General features: G+C 39.8%; 1 protein-coding gene across 10 annotated transcripts in view; it reads right to left on the bottom strand.

The window, feature by feature from the left end:
- The window catches only part of EHBP1 (EH domain binding protein 1), a 364,778-nt gene that overhangs the window by 317,013 nt on the left and 30,162 nt on the right, over positions 1-17,603 (bottom strand). For 3 of the 10 annotated variants that reach the window (XM_040458296.1, XM_040458292.1, XM_040458293.1), the window contains exons 1-2: positions 15,164-15,356; positions 13,929-14,330 (exon numbers count right to left, since the gene is read on the bottom strand). The exons of 1 other annotated variant lie outside the window; for it this stretch is intronic. In XM_040458296.1, the coding sequence (XP_040314230.1) occupies positions 13,929-14,032 (104 nt within the window). In that variant the 5' untranslated portion in view covers positions 14,033-14,330; positions 15,164-15,356. Of the gene's footprint in view, positions 1-13,928; positions 14,331-15,163; positions 15,358-15,483; positions 15,507-17,603 lie in introns of those variants that run through there. 6 more of the 10 variants (XM_040458290.1, XM_040458286.1, XM_040458288.1 and 3 more) reach the window with 4 other exon arrangements.

Genomic DNA, 17,603 nt, shown 5'->3' on the forward strand with positions numbered 1-17,603 from the left:
AAATGCTAAAAAATTACATGTTGATGATGGCTACACAACTCTAGGAATACATTAAAAACCACTGAATTGAACACTTAGGGTAAACTGTATAGTACATGAAGTATATCTCAATAAATCTGTTAAAAAGGAGAAGGAGAAGCAACAACGCAGAATAATGAAACTAGTTACATTCAGGTGTTGGGTGGAACAAGGGGGAAAGGATACAGCAATGGGAATAGGATACAAAGGATGGAGGAAATAAACCTTTTTAAAAATAGTTCTTACTTGGGGAACCACATTAAAATTCATTAGCTTATAAGTTAATTCAATAAGAATGGGGAAGGATTTTCTAAAGCGAAATACAAATAAAAAGAAATAAAGCTGTGTTCTGAATTAAAAATATAACCACACTGAACACTAAAAGTTTGGTAAGGAATAGGATGTTTACATAACATATAAATATATTTATATGATGCAGTGAGTACACAGAATCACTTTGACATTCCTGCCAAAAAGTCAAAATCTGAACCTAATCATGAGGGAACAGACAAACTCAAATTGAGGATCTTTCTTCAAAAGTATCAACGTCATGAAAAACAAAGAAAGCTGAAGAACTCTATCAGATTAAAGGCGAGTGAAGAGGGGCACTGGGTAGCTCAGTCAGTTAAGTGACCAACTCTCAATTTTGGCTCAGGTCATGGTCTCACGGTCATGAGATCTAACCCCACCTCAGGCTCTGTGATGGGCATGAAGCCTGCTTAAGATTCTCTCTCCCTCTTCTCCCTCTCTCTCTGCCCCTACCCTCCTCTCTCTCTCTCTCAAGTTAAACTTTTGTAAATAAATAAATAAATAAATAAATAAATAAATAAATAAATAAAGGAGAGTGAAGAGATAATAACAGTTAAATGTAACATATGACCCTGGACTGGATTCCGATTTAGAAAAACACATTAACCTTTTGCTAGAAATGGAACTACCAGCATAACTGGAGAAATATGAATTAGGTCTACAGATTAAGCAACAATACTGTATCAATGTTAATTTTCTGACTGGATAAACTGTACTATGGTCACCTAAGAAAATGTCCTAGTTTTTAAAAAATACACACTTAAGTATTTACGGGTGAAGGGGCATCATAGGTAATGTTAAGAGAAAAATGACATATAGAGAGAGCAAAAGAGAATGATAAAAGTTGACACTTGGGGAATCTGGGTGAAAGGTATATGGGAATGCTTTGTACTAATTTTGCATATTTTCTAGAAGACCGAAATTCTTTCAAAATAAAAGGTTCTTTTTTAAAAAGAAATAATGTTGCAATAATATACCTCCTGTTAGAACCTTAGTACCAAAGATGACAACTAAATCAAAAGATTATTTTAAATATATAACTGAATAAATGAGAAAAGTCAAACCTTCTAATGGAATTCCAAATGTAAGAAGACTAAAGGAAACAGAAAATCATCATTAGAGTACAGTAATAATTGCCACAGTCAAAATCTACCAGAATTTAATATTAGTGGTTGAAACTTTAAAGAGAAATAGGATATTTACACAACCTCTCAAGTTATCTACCCTCCAAAATTTGTTAATTTTTTAACATATGTCCACAAATCCTTTGATACTCCTCCTTCCAGGATATGGAACTACATTCCCCTCTTCATGAGTCTATATTGGACTTAGTGTCTAGCTACTAACAAGTTGAGTATAAAAAAGAAAAAAGTAACAACTTACAGTGAGAAATCTGGCAGACTCTACCTTAACCAAGTGATCAAAGTCAACACCACCAGTAATAACTCATGCTGCTATCATGTACCCTCTGATATGATGTGATAAAAGCACTTCACATCTGTGGTATCTTCCTCAAATCCATAAGTCCAGTCTAATCATTAGAAAAACATTAAACCCAATTTAAGTGACATTCTACAAAATACCTAGTTAGAATTATTCAAAACTATCAAGGTCATGAAAAACAAGGAAAGGCTGATAAACTGCCATAGATTAGAGCAGCTAAGGAGATGTGACAACTAAATGTAACGTGGTATCCTGAATTGTATCCTCAAACAGAAAAAGATTAGTGGCAAAACTGATGAAATCCAAATAAGTCTGTAGTTTGGTATAACAATATTGTACTAACATTAATCTCTTAGTTTTGATAAATGGCCATGGTGAATTTATTCACCCTAATTTTACCCAAAGTAAGCTAGGTAAAGAGCATACAGGAACTGTCTATATACTGTCTTTGCAACTCTTCTGTAAAAGTATAATAATTTCAATAAATTAGAATACTCTTCAAAATAAAGCTGAACCATTAAACTCAATCTCTAAACCAACTTATTGCAAGAATAAACTCAGCTTCAATTAAGTTACTCTGAAATAGACTATTACTACATGCTCATTGCATTTAATGATTTTTGGAGGGGGCATAGAGAAGTACGAAAGGTAACGAAGGAACTGTGTGTGGTAAACAAGATTTGGGAAGCTTAAGGGGAACAGTTGGAAAAAGTGCTAAAATAAAATAAGAAGAGGTTTAAAAGATTAAAATTACCATTCCAATAGTATCCTAAGCAAACAGGAAATCTGGAAGGTTCAGTTTAGGATAACTACCGCAATAACATAAACAAAGGAACAGAAGGGGCTAGCAAAGTGTTAAGGCTATCATAAAAGCCTATACCATAGGTTCCCAAACTTTCTGGGTTTAGAAGGCCCTGAATGTGTCAGTAATTTTTTCACAGGCCAAAGGAAACACCTAACCATTCTATTTATTAAGTAGTCAGGTCCAAACAACTTAAGAATATATGCCCTAACAACTCGACACCTGTGTTGGGCACTGCACAACCTCTCAAACCTCAGAAGACACTGCCCTCCTCTTTCCTGTTCCATATATATTTTCACATAGTACTTGCTTTTCATCATAGCATCTGCCAACAATCAGCTTTGTAAAAATATGATATCAATGAAAGGATTGTAGCAATCCAATTTTAAAAATGAACTACCTCAAGTATAGTGTGTGTGGTTTCCAACACATGTTGCTGTCATTTCCCTCAAAATTCTTCCATCTTTTGGCACACCTGTAGAGTTCTCTGCAGTGCCTTCAAGGCCTCCTCAGTGCACAGTTTAGAAACTAAGACCTTTACAAAAGATGACAAAGGATACTGCCAAGACAGTAGCAACAGAAAAACTGGAGTTAGGGGCACCTGGGTGGCTCAGCCGATTAAGCACAGGACTTCAGCACAGGTTATGATCTCATGGTTTGCAGGTTTGAGCCCCGCATTGGGCTCTGTGCTGACCTGACTGCTCAGAGCCCGGAGCCTGCTTCAGATTCTATGTCTCCCTCTCTCTCTCTCTCTGACCCTCACCTGCTTGTTCTTTCTCTCTCTCTCTCTCTCCTCCCCTCTCTCTCTGTCTCTCTCTCCCTCTGTCTCTCTCTGTCTCAAAAATAAACATGAAAGAAAGCAAGAAAGCAAGAAGGCAAAACTGGAGTGAGAATTGAGACATGCCTCAGAGGAAAAAAAAAAATCAGCAGATCCAGAAATGTTGCCTGGACATATAATAACTGTGCTAGCACTTGAGCAGTTCCAAAAACAGAATAATAAAAATTATTGTATTATTAGCTATCCTCCAATAGTCCTTGCTTCTGTAGAACAGTCTTTTTTTTTTTTAATGAACTAATAAACCTATTCAAATGTTTATATTAACTTGACAGCCTTATAGGTGGCATCGCTAAAGTACATTACTCTCACTTTTAACACACACACATATATTACAGAAACTGCTGAAAAAAAATTCAATTCAAATTTTCAACTCATTAACATTTCTAGAGTACCAATAGGAATTGTCATCCAGGGGCGCCTGGGTGGCTCAGTCGGTTGAGCATCTGACTTTGGCTCAGGTCATGATCTCACGGTTCGTGAGTTTGAGCCCCGCGTCAGGCTCTGTGCTGACAGCTTGGAGCCTGGAGCCTGTTTCAGATTCTGTGTCTCCCTCTCTCTCTCTGACCCTCCCCCATTCATGCTCTGTCTCTCTCGGTCTCAAAAGTAAATAAATGTTAAAAAAAAAAAAATAGGAATTGTCATCCAGCATTTGCAAAACTTTACTTTAGACAGGTATCTGAGAAAGAATCATATATGATAGTTCTAAAACCTGGCTTGATGATGGATCTTAAGCAAGCAATCAGGGAACTCCTAAAATGACAGACTTGCCAGCACCATTCCCCACTTACAAGCTCAGGCTTTCTAATGAGCATGGAAATCTCCATATTTGCAAAGTACCCAGAGATTCTGAAATCAGCTAGTTTGAGAGGAAATGACCAAAACAGCACTGTCCAGTAAAACTTTTTGTGATGATGGAAACGTTCCATACTTGCACTATCCAATATGGTAGCCCCTATTCACATGTGGTTAGTGAGCACTTGAAATGCAGCTAATGTGACTGAAAAACTAAAACTAAGTTTTTAATTTCATCAAATTTAAGTTTAGATGTAAATAACCACATGTGATTAATTGCTTCTGTACTGGACAGTACAGAACTTGATGATTTATTTTAAATATCCGTTCTTATAAATTTTCCAAGTTGTACCTTTGATTTAAATTAGATGATCAGAAAACTAGGTAAAAACTTTATCCAGTTTAGGGGTGCCTGAGTGGCGCAGTCGGTTAAGCGTCCGACTTCAGCCAGGTCACAATCTCGCGGTCCGTGAGTTCGAGCCCCGCGTCGGGCTCTGGGCTGATGGCTCAGAGCCTGGACCCTGTTTCTGATTCTGTGTCTCCCTCTCTCTCTGCCCCTCCCCCGTTCATGCTCTGTCTCTCTCTGTCCCAAAAAAAATAAATAAACGTTAAAAAAAAAATTAAAAAAAAAAACAAAAAAACAAAACTTTATCCAGTTTAACAGTCTGAGTCTTTTGTAGGTGGAGACTTACCCAATGTCATACCTTTTTTTTTTTTCATAATAAAAATCCTCTTTGAATTAAGTTCTAAAAGTCTCTGCAAAAAAATTTGGATATTTTCTTTAGCCAGAAGAAATAACACCTGAGCCAATGTGCTTCCCTTTTTGCCTTAGCTGCCAATAAATTCAGAACCAAGTCCAGTGTCCAGTGGTAACTTCTCTTAAGTGTCCAGTAACATGCATTCTCTGATCCTCAAAACTATCTCTGTTCTATTTATATCCCTAAATTAGTCAACATAGTGTTATTTTAAATTCTCAAGCAGACAAACTCTTTCGGACATGGGCAGAGTGTCAACTTTTAAAGTGATAACTTCTTTAATTAAAGTCAATGCTTTTATTGTTAATTGAGCTTTAAAATCAATTTTTTTAACTGTTTTCTCATTTAAAAAGTACTTTTAAAATAACAACACTAGGGTTAGTGACAAAAAGAGATATTTTAATGGAACAAATGTATTGAAGAAAATCTTTAGGGACTTATTAGCAAACCTGCCTGAAAATATCACTACAATAGCAACAAATAAGACAAACATAAACTAACATCCTGCTGTAATTCTATAGCCCCCATTTCACAAACTCAGTTCTACTCCTTTTATAAAATATGCAAAAGTCCTGATGCAGAATATGAACATCCCTACTGAGCATTCAGTTCAAAAAGCTTGTGCAATTTTTCCTTCAGTCCACTGGCCTATTTTTATATCATGCAGGGAACTACTTCAGTAGCTCTTTTGTTGAAATTTTCCACAAAATTAGAACAAACACATTTGAAACATCAACAGCACATTTCTAGAAATGCCTAGTTTTAAGTTCTCTGATCATCTAATTGCAAAACTAATGTGAAACTAAACTTAAATCGTCAGAGTAAAATTTCAAATAATCTCTCAAAATTTCATTTTAAAAATCAACCTTTGGGGGGCGCCTGGGTGGCGCAGTCGGTTAAGCGTCCGACTTCGGCCAGGTCACGATCTCGCGGTCTGGGAGTTCGAGCCCCGCGTCAGGCTCTGGGCTGATGGCTCGGAGCCTGGAGCCTGTTTCCGATTCTGTGTCTCCCTCTCTCTCTGCCCCTCCCCCGTTCATGCTCTGTCTCTCTCTGTCCCAAAAATAAATAAAAACGTTGAAAAAAAAATTAAAAAAAAAACAACTGCTAACAAAGTAACATATCAATTTGTTATCTACTAAAGTTAAATCTACCTTTGACAATTTATCACATGCAAAAGAAGACTGGGCTATTTCCTTTCAAGGAATAAGGGGTTCAAGATCCACATAACTTGTAACACGAAGTTCTGCAAAGTAAAACTTTCTGCCTTACCTCTCCCCTCATTAAAATTTTAGCACCTGTCTTAACCATTTCTCCTGCAATTAGTCTTGGCAATTTCAAGAGCCAGAGAGGCCATTTGTCCCACACTTTAGCCTATAAATTCCCTGACTAACCTCTTCACTCCCAAAAATCTTTTCCTCCATTCCACTTCAATCACCAACTGCCACTGTCGCACCCTAACAGCTATAATCTTATAGTACAAAAGATGACCCATTCAAATATAGAAGAAATTCCACTTAATTTATGTTTTAAAAAAGAAAATTAAGGTATACTCATATTTAATGTATATGGAATATTAATTAAAAACATATTGAGGGGGCACCAAGGTGGCTCAGTAGGTTGAGTGTCTGACTTCAGTTCAAGTCATGATCTCATTGTTTGTGAGTTTCAGCCCTGCATTGGGCTCTCTGTTGTCAGTGTGGAGCCCACTTCAGATCCTGTTCCCCTCTCTCTCTGCCCCTCCCCCATTTGTGCTCACTCTCTCTCTCAAAAATAAATAAAACATTAAAAAAACATATTGAGGATGTATGCTTATTTATATATTTTTTAGATTTTATTTATCTCTACACCCAATGTGCGGCTCAAACTTACAACCCCAGGGTCAAGATTAGCATGCTCTACCAACTGAGCCAGCCAGGCACCCATGTGCTTATTTTTTTAAACTGATAAGCAAACGTGATCCAGAGGAGACTACAACCTTTATCTCATCATTACCTTTAACCAATTCCTCCACAATCAAACATCTCACTATTTTCCAGTTCTTTTACTCTGGTAACTCAACCCCAACAACTATTCAACCTCCTGAACATATCAAAAGCATTACCCTCTTCACTTTTTCATTGACCATCCCACCGTTCATGTCCTTATTTTCCTTTTCCATCTCATACTCCATGGTGCATCACTATAAGCATTCCTGTGCATTCACTCTCAATTTCCTCACCCTTTTTTCTCTCAGTTATGCATTCATGACAAAACCCAACCCTGATTAAATCCAACTCTGCCTATTCTATGCCTGAACCCAAATAAGGAACATAGCTCAATTAAAATATGCAAACTTGCTGGTTGCATTCATTTTAAATTTAAGACCACAAAGTTAAGAAGGTCCCAGCACCACGCAGCAATCTTTCTACATTTCCCTAGTCAATTCTTGTTTTGACAATACCTCCTCTCTCCTTAATCCTTCAACACCTGTCACTTCCCTCTCAGCTGATGACCCCTAATATCACTTCCCTGAGAAAAGAGAAGCCAACAGAAGAGAATGTCCACACCCTCCTGCACCAAATCTACCAATCTACCTGCTTCTCTACCCGTGTCATCTGCCTTCTCTCCTTATAACAATGAATTGTTCCTGCTTCTACTCAAGTTCAACCTTTCCACTTGGGTACTGGATCCTGTTCCTGTTCTCATATTCAAGGACTTTTCTCCTGAAGTTACCTCCTCTCCCAGCACACCATCAGTTTTTCCTTCTTTACCAACCATTTCCATCAAGCATTCCAATATGCTGCAAATCTTCCACGTGAAACATAAACCTTGACTCCTTGTCTCTCTCCAGCTATTCCTTAGTTCTCTGATTTGTAGCAAAATTCTCTATGAAAAGTATCTACATTGATCATATTTACCTCCTTTCTCCTACCCCAATCTAATCATGCTTTTATCCCTACCTGTCCACTGAAACTATTTCTCAAAGTCACCAGCTCTCTCCACCTTGCCAAAGCCACTGTCATCTTGCTCAACCTCTCAACAGTATTTGACACAGTTAAACGCTACCTTCCTGATACATTTTGCACTTGGTTCCTCAGAGAATAGTCTCCTAATTTTCCTCCTAACTTACTAATGCTTGTTTTTCAGTCTCCTTTGCTGGCTCTTCCTCTTCTTACCTACCTCTATATGTTGAAGTGTCCCAAGGCTCAGTCCTCCATCGTCGTAATCTATATTAACACCACAGGAAATTTCCTATAGCCCCATTGTTATAAATTCTATCTATTTACTAAGAGACTCCAACCTCTTCTCTCTCCTGATCTCAAGATTCTTGTAATTAACTGCTTAATTAAATCTCCACCTGGATGTCCCATACTTTAAGAAAAGCAAAGCCAATTCTTGATTTCCCCTTCATGCCAAACCTTTTCCTCTCCAGGTGTTCCCATCCCTATAATTAACATTACATTCATCTGGTTGTTCAACCAAAAGTCTACAGTCCTTATTGATCCATCTCTGACTTTACATCACATCTAATCCATCATTAAGTCCTGTCAACAATTCCTTCAAAAAATTTATTTCCAGTTACATGGGTGTATACATTTATCAAAACTTACTGAACTATACACTTAAAAGTGATGCATTTTATTGTATGCAAAAGTGTAAGGTATACCTCAGTAAAATGTGGTGTAAATGTATGTTTGTTACTTGCATATATCTGCCCATTTCTCACCACCTCCATCACTACCTCCTTGCTACTTGGACTACTGCAACAGCCTCCTAATTAGTATCCCTGCTTTCATTTTTACTCATGACAATTCGTATTCCACAAGGCATCCAGAATAATCTTGTTTTTTAAAATTTTTAATGATTATTTGTTTTTGAGAGAGAGAGAGAGAAAGCAGGGAGAGACAGAGAGAGATGGAGACACAGAATCTGAAGCAGGCTCCAGGCTCTGAATTGACAGCAGACAGCCCAAAACAGGGCTCAAACTCATCACCTGAGCCAAAGTCAGATGCTCAACCAACTGAGCCACCCAGACACCCCCAGAATAATCTCTTTAAAATGTTTATCACATTATATCGCTTCCCTGCCCAAACTTCTCCAATGGTTTCCTATACTTAAAATCCAAAAGCGCTCAAGGCCATACATTATCTAATGCCTACCTACCTCTCAGACGTCACCTCTTTATCATCCTTTCTTTGTTCTACTGTTTTCCAGACACAATGGTCTTCTATACACTCCTAAAACACACTAAAACAAACTTGTGTCCAATTATTTTTTCTTTTTTTTTTAAATGTACTTCCAAAGGTGGTTCTTTACACAAAAGCTGATGTATTTCTAACTCACTCCATTAAATGGTCAACAGAGAAATGCTTGCTGAAGCCATCCAAAGAAGTGGGTCTGAATGAGTATTTACTAATGTAATTTGGCCTTCATAAACTCAAGTCAATACTTAAAGTACATGCAACATTCCAATGTCCAACTGGAAAACTAAACTGGATCAGTTACAGAAAGCCTGGAACATCAGATTAGGAGTTTACATTTTATCTAATAGGCCAGCATCACAAACTTAAGCACTAGGAAGGACTGCTTTTTTTTAACTTTTCAAATCCTGAGATCACAAAGAGGTATAAAGCAATGAAGAAAATGAGAAGTTACTTTCAGGGATACATACATACATACATACTACACACACACACACACACACACACACACACACACACAGAGTTTTTGTACCTCTAGAATTTTGAGCCATGTGATCATATTACCTATTTTTAAAATAAATTATAATTAAATATATATTTAAAAACAGAAAAAAGGAATCTTTACATGACATGGAAAACCAGAAGCAAATGTATTTCTGCCTTTTTTGGAAAAGTTTATAGTAGTTTAAGTACTTTTTGAATGCCATAACTAAGAATTAAATAAAATAAAAACCTAGATAAAATATATTCATATATGTAGATGATATAGACACACACACAAAATACAATATATGCTCATACATAATGGTTCACATCATGTATTGGGGAGCTCCTACCACAACTGAGTTCTGTAACCTAAATTATCATAACCACAACTTGCCAACTTTCAAGTAGTTTCCTTAAATACCTGAATAACTGCTGAGAGCTCATACAGTGAAGACTTTCCTCAGAATCTAAAAGCCTACAAATGATGAAAGAACCAAATAAGAAATAAACTAAGAAAAAAGACAGCACAGTCTCTTTCCCTCAAACTCATCTCCAGTGGCCAGTCTCACAGCTTCATCAATTAAGTGAGATTAATAATTAAATGACTTGGGAACAATAATAAAAGTAGGAGATATAAACCCTTAACATCTCCAAATTTGCTAGAGCCTCTATGTAGCAATCAAGGGGTGATGAGGAATAGGACCTGACAGTATAGTGCCCTTCTCTAAGATGAATAAAAGTCATTCAGGTTTTTGTTCTTGACCTAAGTTCTAGAACCACTACACCATGAAAGAATCAGGAAGTGGACTCACACCCCACCAGCCAGAGCAAAGGTGAAATATTGTAAGACAAGAGAGAAAAGAACTTTGAGAAAGCAGAAGCCCCAAATCCTCTAATCTATAGAACCCATCCTTTGATCAAAGGTAAAGTACTGTGAGTTTGCTCATGGCCTAGATCTAAAAAAAGATCCTTAAATTCTTACCTTCATCCTGTTATCTGGCATGTCCAGGCTCATACCGTATGGCCATGACAACAGAACAGGGGAAACATTCTCCTTGCCTTAATCACAGAAATAACACATTCTCCCTTGAAAAACATATCCTGATTCCCATGACCCCCTAATCTCAAGTTTCATCTTTATTCCTTGAGTTTCAAATTCATGCAGAAGTCAGTGTATTTTTAATATACTTTATCCTGGAGTCATGAGGACACTTGGTAAGGTTGAAAACATTATTTTAAAATACTGGCTCTTGGGGTGCCTAGGTGGCTCAGTTGGTTAAGTGTCCTAGGGTCATGGGATTGAGCCATGCGTCTGGCTCCACACTGAGCGTGGAGCCTGCTTATGATTCTCTCCCCCCACCCTCTAAAAGAAAATACTGCTTCTTAAACTTTAACATGCATACCGTGTGACTCAGTAGGTCTAGGGCAAGGTCTGAAAGTCAGCAGGTGGTCCCAGGTGTTGCAAATGCTCCTACTTCTCAGAAAACATTTTAAATAAGAAGGTTCTAAAAGGCAATAGAACCTATATACATAGGTTACCTCCAAAGACGCAATCCCAATGGAATGCTATCTGTTCTTTTCATAGTTTATTCCTTCTTCCCTATACCAGATCTATTTTCTTATCCTCTCAACACTTGTTTACCTTCCATGTGACTACTATAAAATTGAAAAGTCTAGAACATCCAAATATTTCTAGTGTTAAAGCCATTTCCTACCATAAAGACCTAATTTAATAGGTATACCATAATGGCCATCCCTAAAAATGATCAAGCCATCTATTCATCTGTAATCAAGTTAAATTTTCATTCGTTCACATTGAGACACATTAACAATAACTTACACACTTCTCAAGGGAAAAAAAATTAGCGATGCTGCAAACTATAGGGAAGAAACTGATTTTGTTTTTTGTGGACGTTTTAATGTTTATTTTGAGAGAAAGAGAGTGCATGCAGGGGAGAAGCAGAGAAAGAGATGGGAGAGAATCCCAAGCAGGCTGCACACTGCCAGTGCGGAGCCCCACATGAGGCTTTATCTCATGAACCATGAGATCATGACCTGAGTCAAGATCAAGAATCAGATGCTTAACCGACTGAGCCACCCAGGCACCCCAAGAAACTGATTTTGTAACTAAAGAATCACCTGATGTGTTCTACATCCCTTAAGAAAAGACTCAAATTTAACCATCATAAAGGTGATACTCCCAGTATACTGCCCAGTTAAAAAATACAATGAGGATCTTCCTCATTCCCTAGTTTGGTTACCAGTACCCAGTCTTCCAAACCAGAAACCTGAGTGTCAATCTAGGCCTTTCCCTCTCCTTCATCCCCATCTGTTCCAGACTCCTGACTGAAATGACCATCAAGTCCTATCTATCTGGTGTCCTAAGTGTTCCTCCAGTCTATTCTATTTCCTTTGCACTGCCCTAGTCTTAGCCTTTTTCCTCACCTTACCTACTGCAACAGCTACCCTGACATTGCTGCCTCCAGTTACCCTTTCCACTATGATACCTGCTCCACACTATTATCCAAGTGATTTTTCCAAAATGCAAACCTAATGTATCTTCCGCTCAAAACTTTTTACTATGCCCCCCACCCATCACCCACAGAATAAAGTCCAGGCCACATATAATGGTCCAAGCACTTAACTTTCCATGATTGGAATCCTGCCTGCCTTTCAAGCATCATATCCCACTGCACTCCCCCTATCCTGCACTTTAAGCCCCATTATTATCAAAATACACTGCTTGAATTTCCAGCACATCCCATGCTATTCAATTCCTCCAAGCTTTTGCATAGGCTGTTGCTTCAGGCTAGAATATCCTTCATTTCTTCTCCCTTGGCTTTCTGGCCAACTACTATGAATCTTTCAAAACCCAGTTCAGATCCCAGGAAGCCATCCCGAGACCATACCCTCTTCTCTTAAAGAATTATTTCCTCCACTGCCAACTTTGTTAAGTAATAATAGAATTTACTGGGCATTTACTATGTGCCTGACACTGTTCCAAGCAGTTTACAGGTATTAACTCATTTAATCTTCACAATAATCTCTCCTATGAAACGGTACCATTATTTCTTTTGCAGATAGGGAAACTAAATCACAGAGAAATAAATAACCTGCCCCCAAGCATACCAACTGTTAAATGATGGAGACAGATGAAAATCCCTACATCATACATATTTGTATTACTATTCCTATCAGAGTGAAGTTATTTACACGACTGTCATCACCATGGACTGTGAGCTCCTTGAGGGTAGGGATTATGTCATATTCAACTCTCAAGCCACAGTGCCTAGTGTAAAGTAGGTAATTAGTGCATGCATTTCTTGAATTGCATATAAAATAACATTTCTTACAAGTTCAAGAAAAAAACATTCGGAAACTAGTTTCCAAATATTCAAATATGCTATAAGAGTTCTAGAATAGAGCAAGTTATTTCTTTCATGGAATAAAAAGGATGTCAAAACGAAAGGTAATACAGATGTGAGATTACAGTCCTTGTGGACAATGAAATAGACTTATGTAGCAATAATACTACATAAACACTGAAATAAATCAAAACCCAAAGGACCATTTGCTTCAGATTAACTCTTTTTCACTTACTAAATAAGAATTCTTGCTTACCATTCAAAGCAGTGAAAAGAAAGCCCTAAATTTACTTTGCTCAAGTAGAAAGAAGCAAATCATAGGCCAGCACTACTAATTGCTTCCTTAAGTCTGGCCAAGAAATGTATCCCATTAGGCAATTAAAATAAAATACAGTTGCCTGACTAAGCATATAACAAAAGAATTTCTAAGGTTGTATGGGCTAGCATTACATTATTCAAATAATGAAAAATTATTTATTTTAAGCCAAGAAAAATGAAAAATCAAGAACAAAATAAAATCGATCATCACCACCCCAAAGGAATATAGATTTCCATATTAAAACACGTACAGGTTACAATAAAACATATGCATGTTTACAATATTCAATAGTCATTCTTTAAACCTCCTTCAAATTATAAAAAAATCAAAGTTTTGCTAACACTAATGATGAAAGACCTCAAGACCAAATCAACTGTACTTAGTAAGCTCTCACAGTTAGTCCTCTAAGCCATACTAAAGTGCAATAATTAAAACCCATAGGGATGGTACCAGCAGCAACAGTGCATACCACAATACTTGTTAGAGTAATCTGTACCCTGCACAGCTTGTACACACTCGTGCACTACAGAAAGGTAAATCTGCTGTCAGAAGAATCAGAGTTTAGGCCACAGGGAGTTTAGGCCACAACACAGGAAACTCTACCCCCAGACATGTCTTACCATTTCTTGGTACACTCAACCATCAACTCCTGGTAGGAGGCCACAAACTGGAACTTGGATGCATGTTTTCCCACACGCTGCAGTCTCTTCCAAACTGAAGCCATGATGAGCAGTCACTTGAGCAGTTCTGGGTTAGCAACACAGCAGCTTTAACAAAGCAGAGGGCCCAAAGGAAAGGAGCTTTGCATGTATGTCTGTACTTTAAAAAAAAACTCAACTACGACTTGAAATGATGTTTGGGGTCCATAAGTCTTCTCCCTGTTTCACAGGGTAAATCCCATCTTAGATGAATGGCCCAGTCAAGAACAGTATGATACACATGACAGGATGAATGAGAGGAGGTTCCCTCATGAAGACATCACCATTCCACCTCAGGGGCTATATTATGTGTATTCTGGAGGACTGAAAAGCAAAACAAAGAGAAATATATGAGAGAAGCTTGAGGAGTGACTAACCACCCAGGTTAGATAACACTGCAACAGACAACCTCAGTTCTCCGCATGTTTTTCAAACAATGAAACAAAACACCAACCTCAAAAGCCAGTAACATCAAGGATGCAAGACGTCAAGGAAGAAATTACAATTCACACCGAAGACGTAGAGCAACACATCAGGTAATTAGCATCAACAACAATCGAGAAACGCAAGTCGGGGCCCTGCCTCCCCCTCCTAGCATCACAGAAGGGCGAGCAGAGCGGGAAAGTCTAGGGATGCTGTTTAATGTCCACCGGCAGTCAGAGGGAGGAATGGAACATTTTTAAATAAACTTTGTTTTTCAGCCGATAATTAATAGCCTCCAGTCTTTGAATATGTGCTTGGAACAAATTAAGGAGCAAGGAGGAATGCTGTTGTTCAGTCAGAGGAGGGAAATGGATGGGAAAAGAGGAGTGGAGGGAAATCTCAAGGCAGAGGGAGGGCAACGTCCGGGCTCCAGGCCACTTGGGCTCTCCACCTTTGCTGCCAACCGGAGGGAAATGGAAACTCCTGCCTGGGCGTGAAGCAATGACCAGCGGGGCAAGTGCACAGTATGGGGTGCGGTGCCTCCCTCCCCCATCCGAAGGGAACAGTCCTCTAGAGCCTCCTCTTCTCACGCACAGAGCCCAGACCCCTGCCCCACAGCGGTGGCAGGCGGTAGCTCGCCCACGGTCCCTGTCACCCAGGCGATGCCTGAAGACCCCAGCCCGGTCCCCGAGCCCCGTCCCCGCCGAACGTCCACTCCCGCCCCCTCCTCACACCTCTAATCCCGCTGTCTGGCTGAGTCTGGCCCCGTTCCCTCCTCAGCGCCGCTCCTCCGTCGCCGCCGCAGCAGCAGCCGCCGCCGCCGCCACCGAGTCCTCCATCCCCGCCGGAGCCACATGGAACAGCCGAGCCAGCCGCGGCGCTCGCGGGAGCCGGGGTCTGCAGCCCCTCAGGCGGACGGCGCGCCTCACGCCCGCCCCCTCCCGGACGCAGTCGCCCCGCGACCGTCCCCCACCCTACAAAACCCTGCCAGAGCCGCTGCTCAGTGCCCAGCAACCCCTCCCCCGCCTTCCTCCTCCGCCACCATCATCATTACCTCCCCCGCCGCACCTCTCACACTAACCCTACCCACGGCGGCTCAACCTCCGTCCGCCCCGCCGCCATTGGCCGGGCACCACGCGTGCCCCGCCCATCTCGGTGGGCGGGCCTTTGAGCGGCGGGGGCACTTCATTGGCCAATCTGGGTGCCCATAACAGGAGCTCCACCCCCCCAGCTTTGGAGGTGTTTTTCCCCCAGCCGGAACGCGGCGCACAGTCCACCCTTTTTAAAAAAAAAAAATTGGAATCCACCAGGGACGATCCCACCCACTCCTCTGATTGGCTTGGAGAAAGAAACGATAGGCGGGAGGAGTAAGGAGTGTTTATAGTGACCTGGAAGATGGTTGATTAAACTGGATGTCCGTCAAAGGTGCGCTGGGTGCCGGGCGGGGTTTCTGGCTCGACTCAGTGAAAGTAGAGCCCGGTCTCGCTTCGCTGTAGCTGTGGGCAGTACGGCTGCTGTGGTTTTCACTCTGGTACTCTCCTGTCTCCACCCTAGGAGCTGGGTGCGCCTTCTCCGCCACTAGCAACTAGGCTGTTTGCGCACACGGCCTTGGTTTCACCCGATTCCTCCTGGGGGTTTTCCTCTGACAAACTGGAGTAATGACCCTGCCAACGCACGCCTAACATTCAGTGTACTGTTCCTCAACGGGATTGAATAAACTGAGCTGGAAACAATATTTACACTGCAATTTCTTCTTGTTCTGATTCTTCAACATTTCTTTGAATCTTGGTTTCTTTTTTCTTCTCTTCTTCCTCCTCCTCCCCTTCTTCTTCTTCTTCTTCTTCTTCTTCTTCTTCTTCTTCTTCTTCCTTCTCCTTCTCCTTCTCCTCCTCCTCCTCCTCCTCCTCCTTCTCCTTCTTTCCCCCCTGTGGTCTTTTTCCCTTGTAAATGACTCGGGAGTGGCTGGCATATAAAAAGGGTGGTTATAGGCAAAGAAGAGGATGAAATAACCCAAGCAGAGTGTGAGGGCAGGGACACTTAACCTTGTTAAAAAGAGCCAAGGACCTTTCTGAGAATTTGATGAAAGCTACAGACACTCTCCCAAGGAGGAAAATATATCCTATCATAAAACACAAAAATTTGCTTTCAATTTTGGGTAGTTCATAGACCCCTGGAGTAGAGAAAGAGGGCAAAGAATGATATTGGAGGAAAGGGGATCCCAACATTTAAGGAATAAGCAGAGTAAAGTGGAAAAGAGACTGAGGAGGAATGGTCAGAGAAGTAGGAGTACCCTGTAAGCAATCACCATATAGTATGAAAAAAGAAAGGGTAACTAACATGAAAAGAAAATAAACAAGTTGGGTCCCCGAAACAATTAAGAGCCATCGTTAATCTTACTAAGGATGAAGAGCAGAGTGCTTGGACAAAATACCTTAAAAGGTATCAGGATCTAGGGACGGATTCTTTGAAGGACAGGACAGGAGGGCAATGGTGAGAGTTGATCACATCTATATACAAAAGCAGAGCAAGAAAAAGGAGAGAGGGACTGAAGAATCAGGAGAGATGGGGAGACAGGTCTTGAATCCAGTATCTAATTATATTTCCTTTTTCAATAAAGAAATTAATCTAATAATACCACAAGAACACAATGTGCACTTTACAGAAAAGAACATAGATATCATGTATTTTGCTACAGTCTTAACTTTAAAATATTAAGATAACCATAATATTTATATTGATTCTTATTTTCTGTACATCTAAGAGTCCTCATGTGTCCTTCCTGAGTGGTTTACTAAGTCACTACAACCTACAGCCATTATGATCTCATATAGTGATATATTCTGCATCATTAACAGACTTTAAGTGTATGGGGTTTTTTTTGATGACTAATTTATAGAAATGGTCATAAACTATTTTAATCTAAGTTGCCCTTCAGGAACAACCCACATGATGATCAGGAGGGTTTTGCATCCCATTTATTATTGTTCTTCAGAACTTTCCAAACTTTCTTATGTGGTCAACCTGGTTTCATTTAGTACTCTTTCCCATCTTCGGGGGAGGGGGGGAGGAGAGAGATTTTATTGTAGAGAAATTATCTTAAAAGCAATCTATTTTAAATACATGTCTTTTGGCACAAAAACAGACACATAGACCAATGGAATAGAATAGAAACCC

This window comes from Herpailurus yagouaroundi, unplaced genomic scaffold (genome assembly GCF_014898765.1).
Source record: "Herpailurus yagouaroundi ecotype Mexico unplaced genomic scaffold, PumYag 221, whole genome shotgun sequence".
Lineage (NCBI taxonomy): Eukaryota > Metazoa > Chordata > Mammalia > Carnivora > Felidae > Herpailurus > Herpailurus yagouaroundi.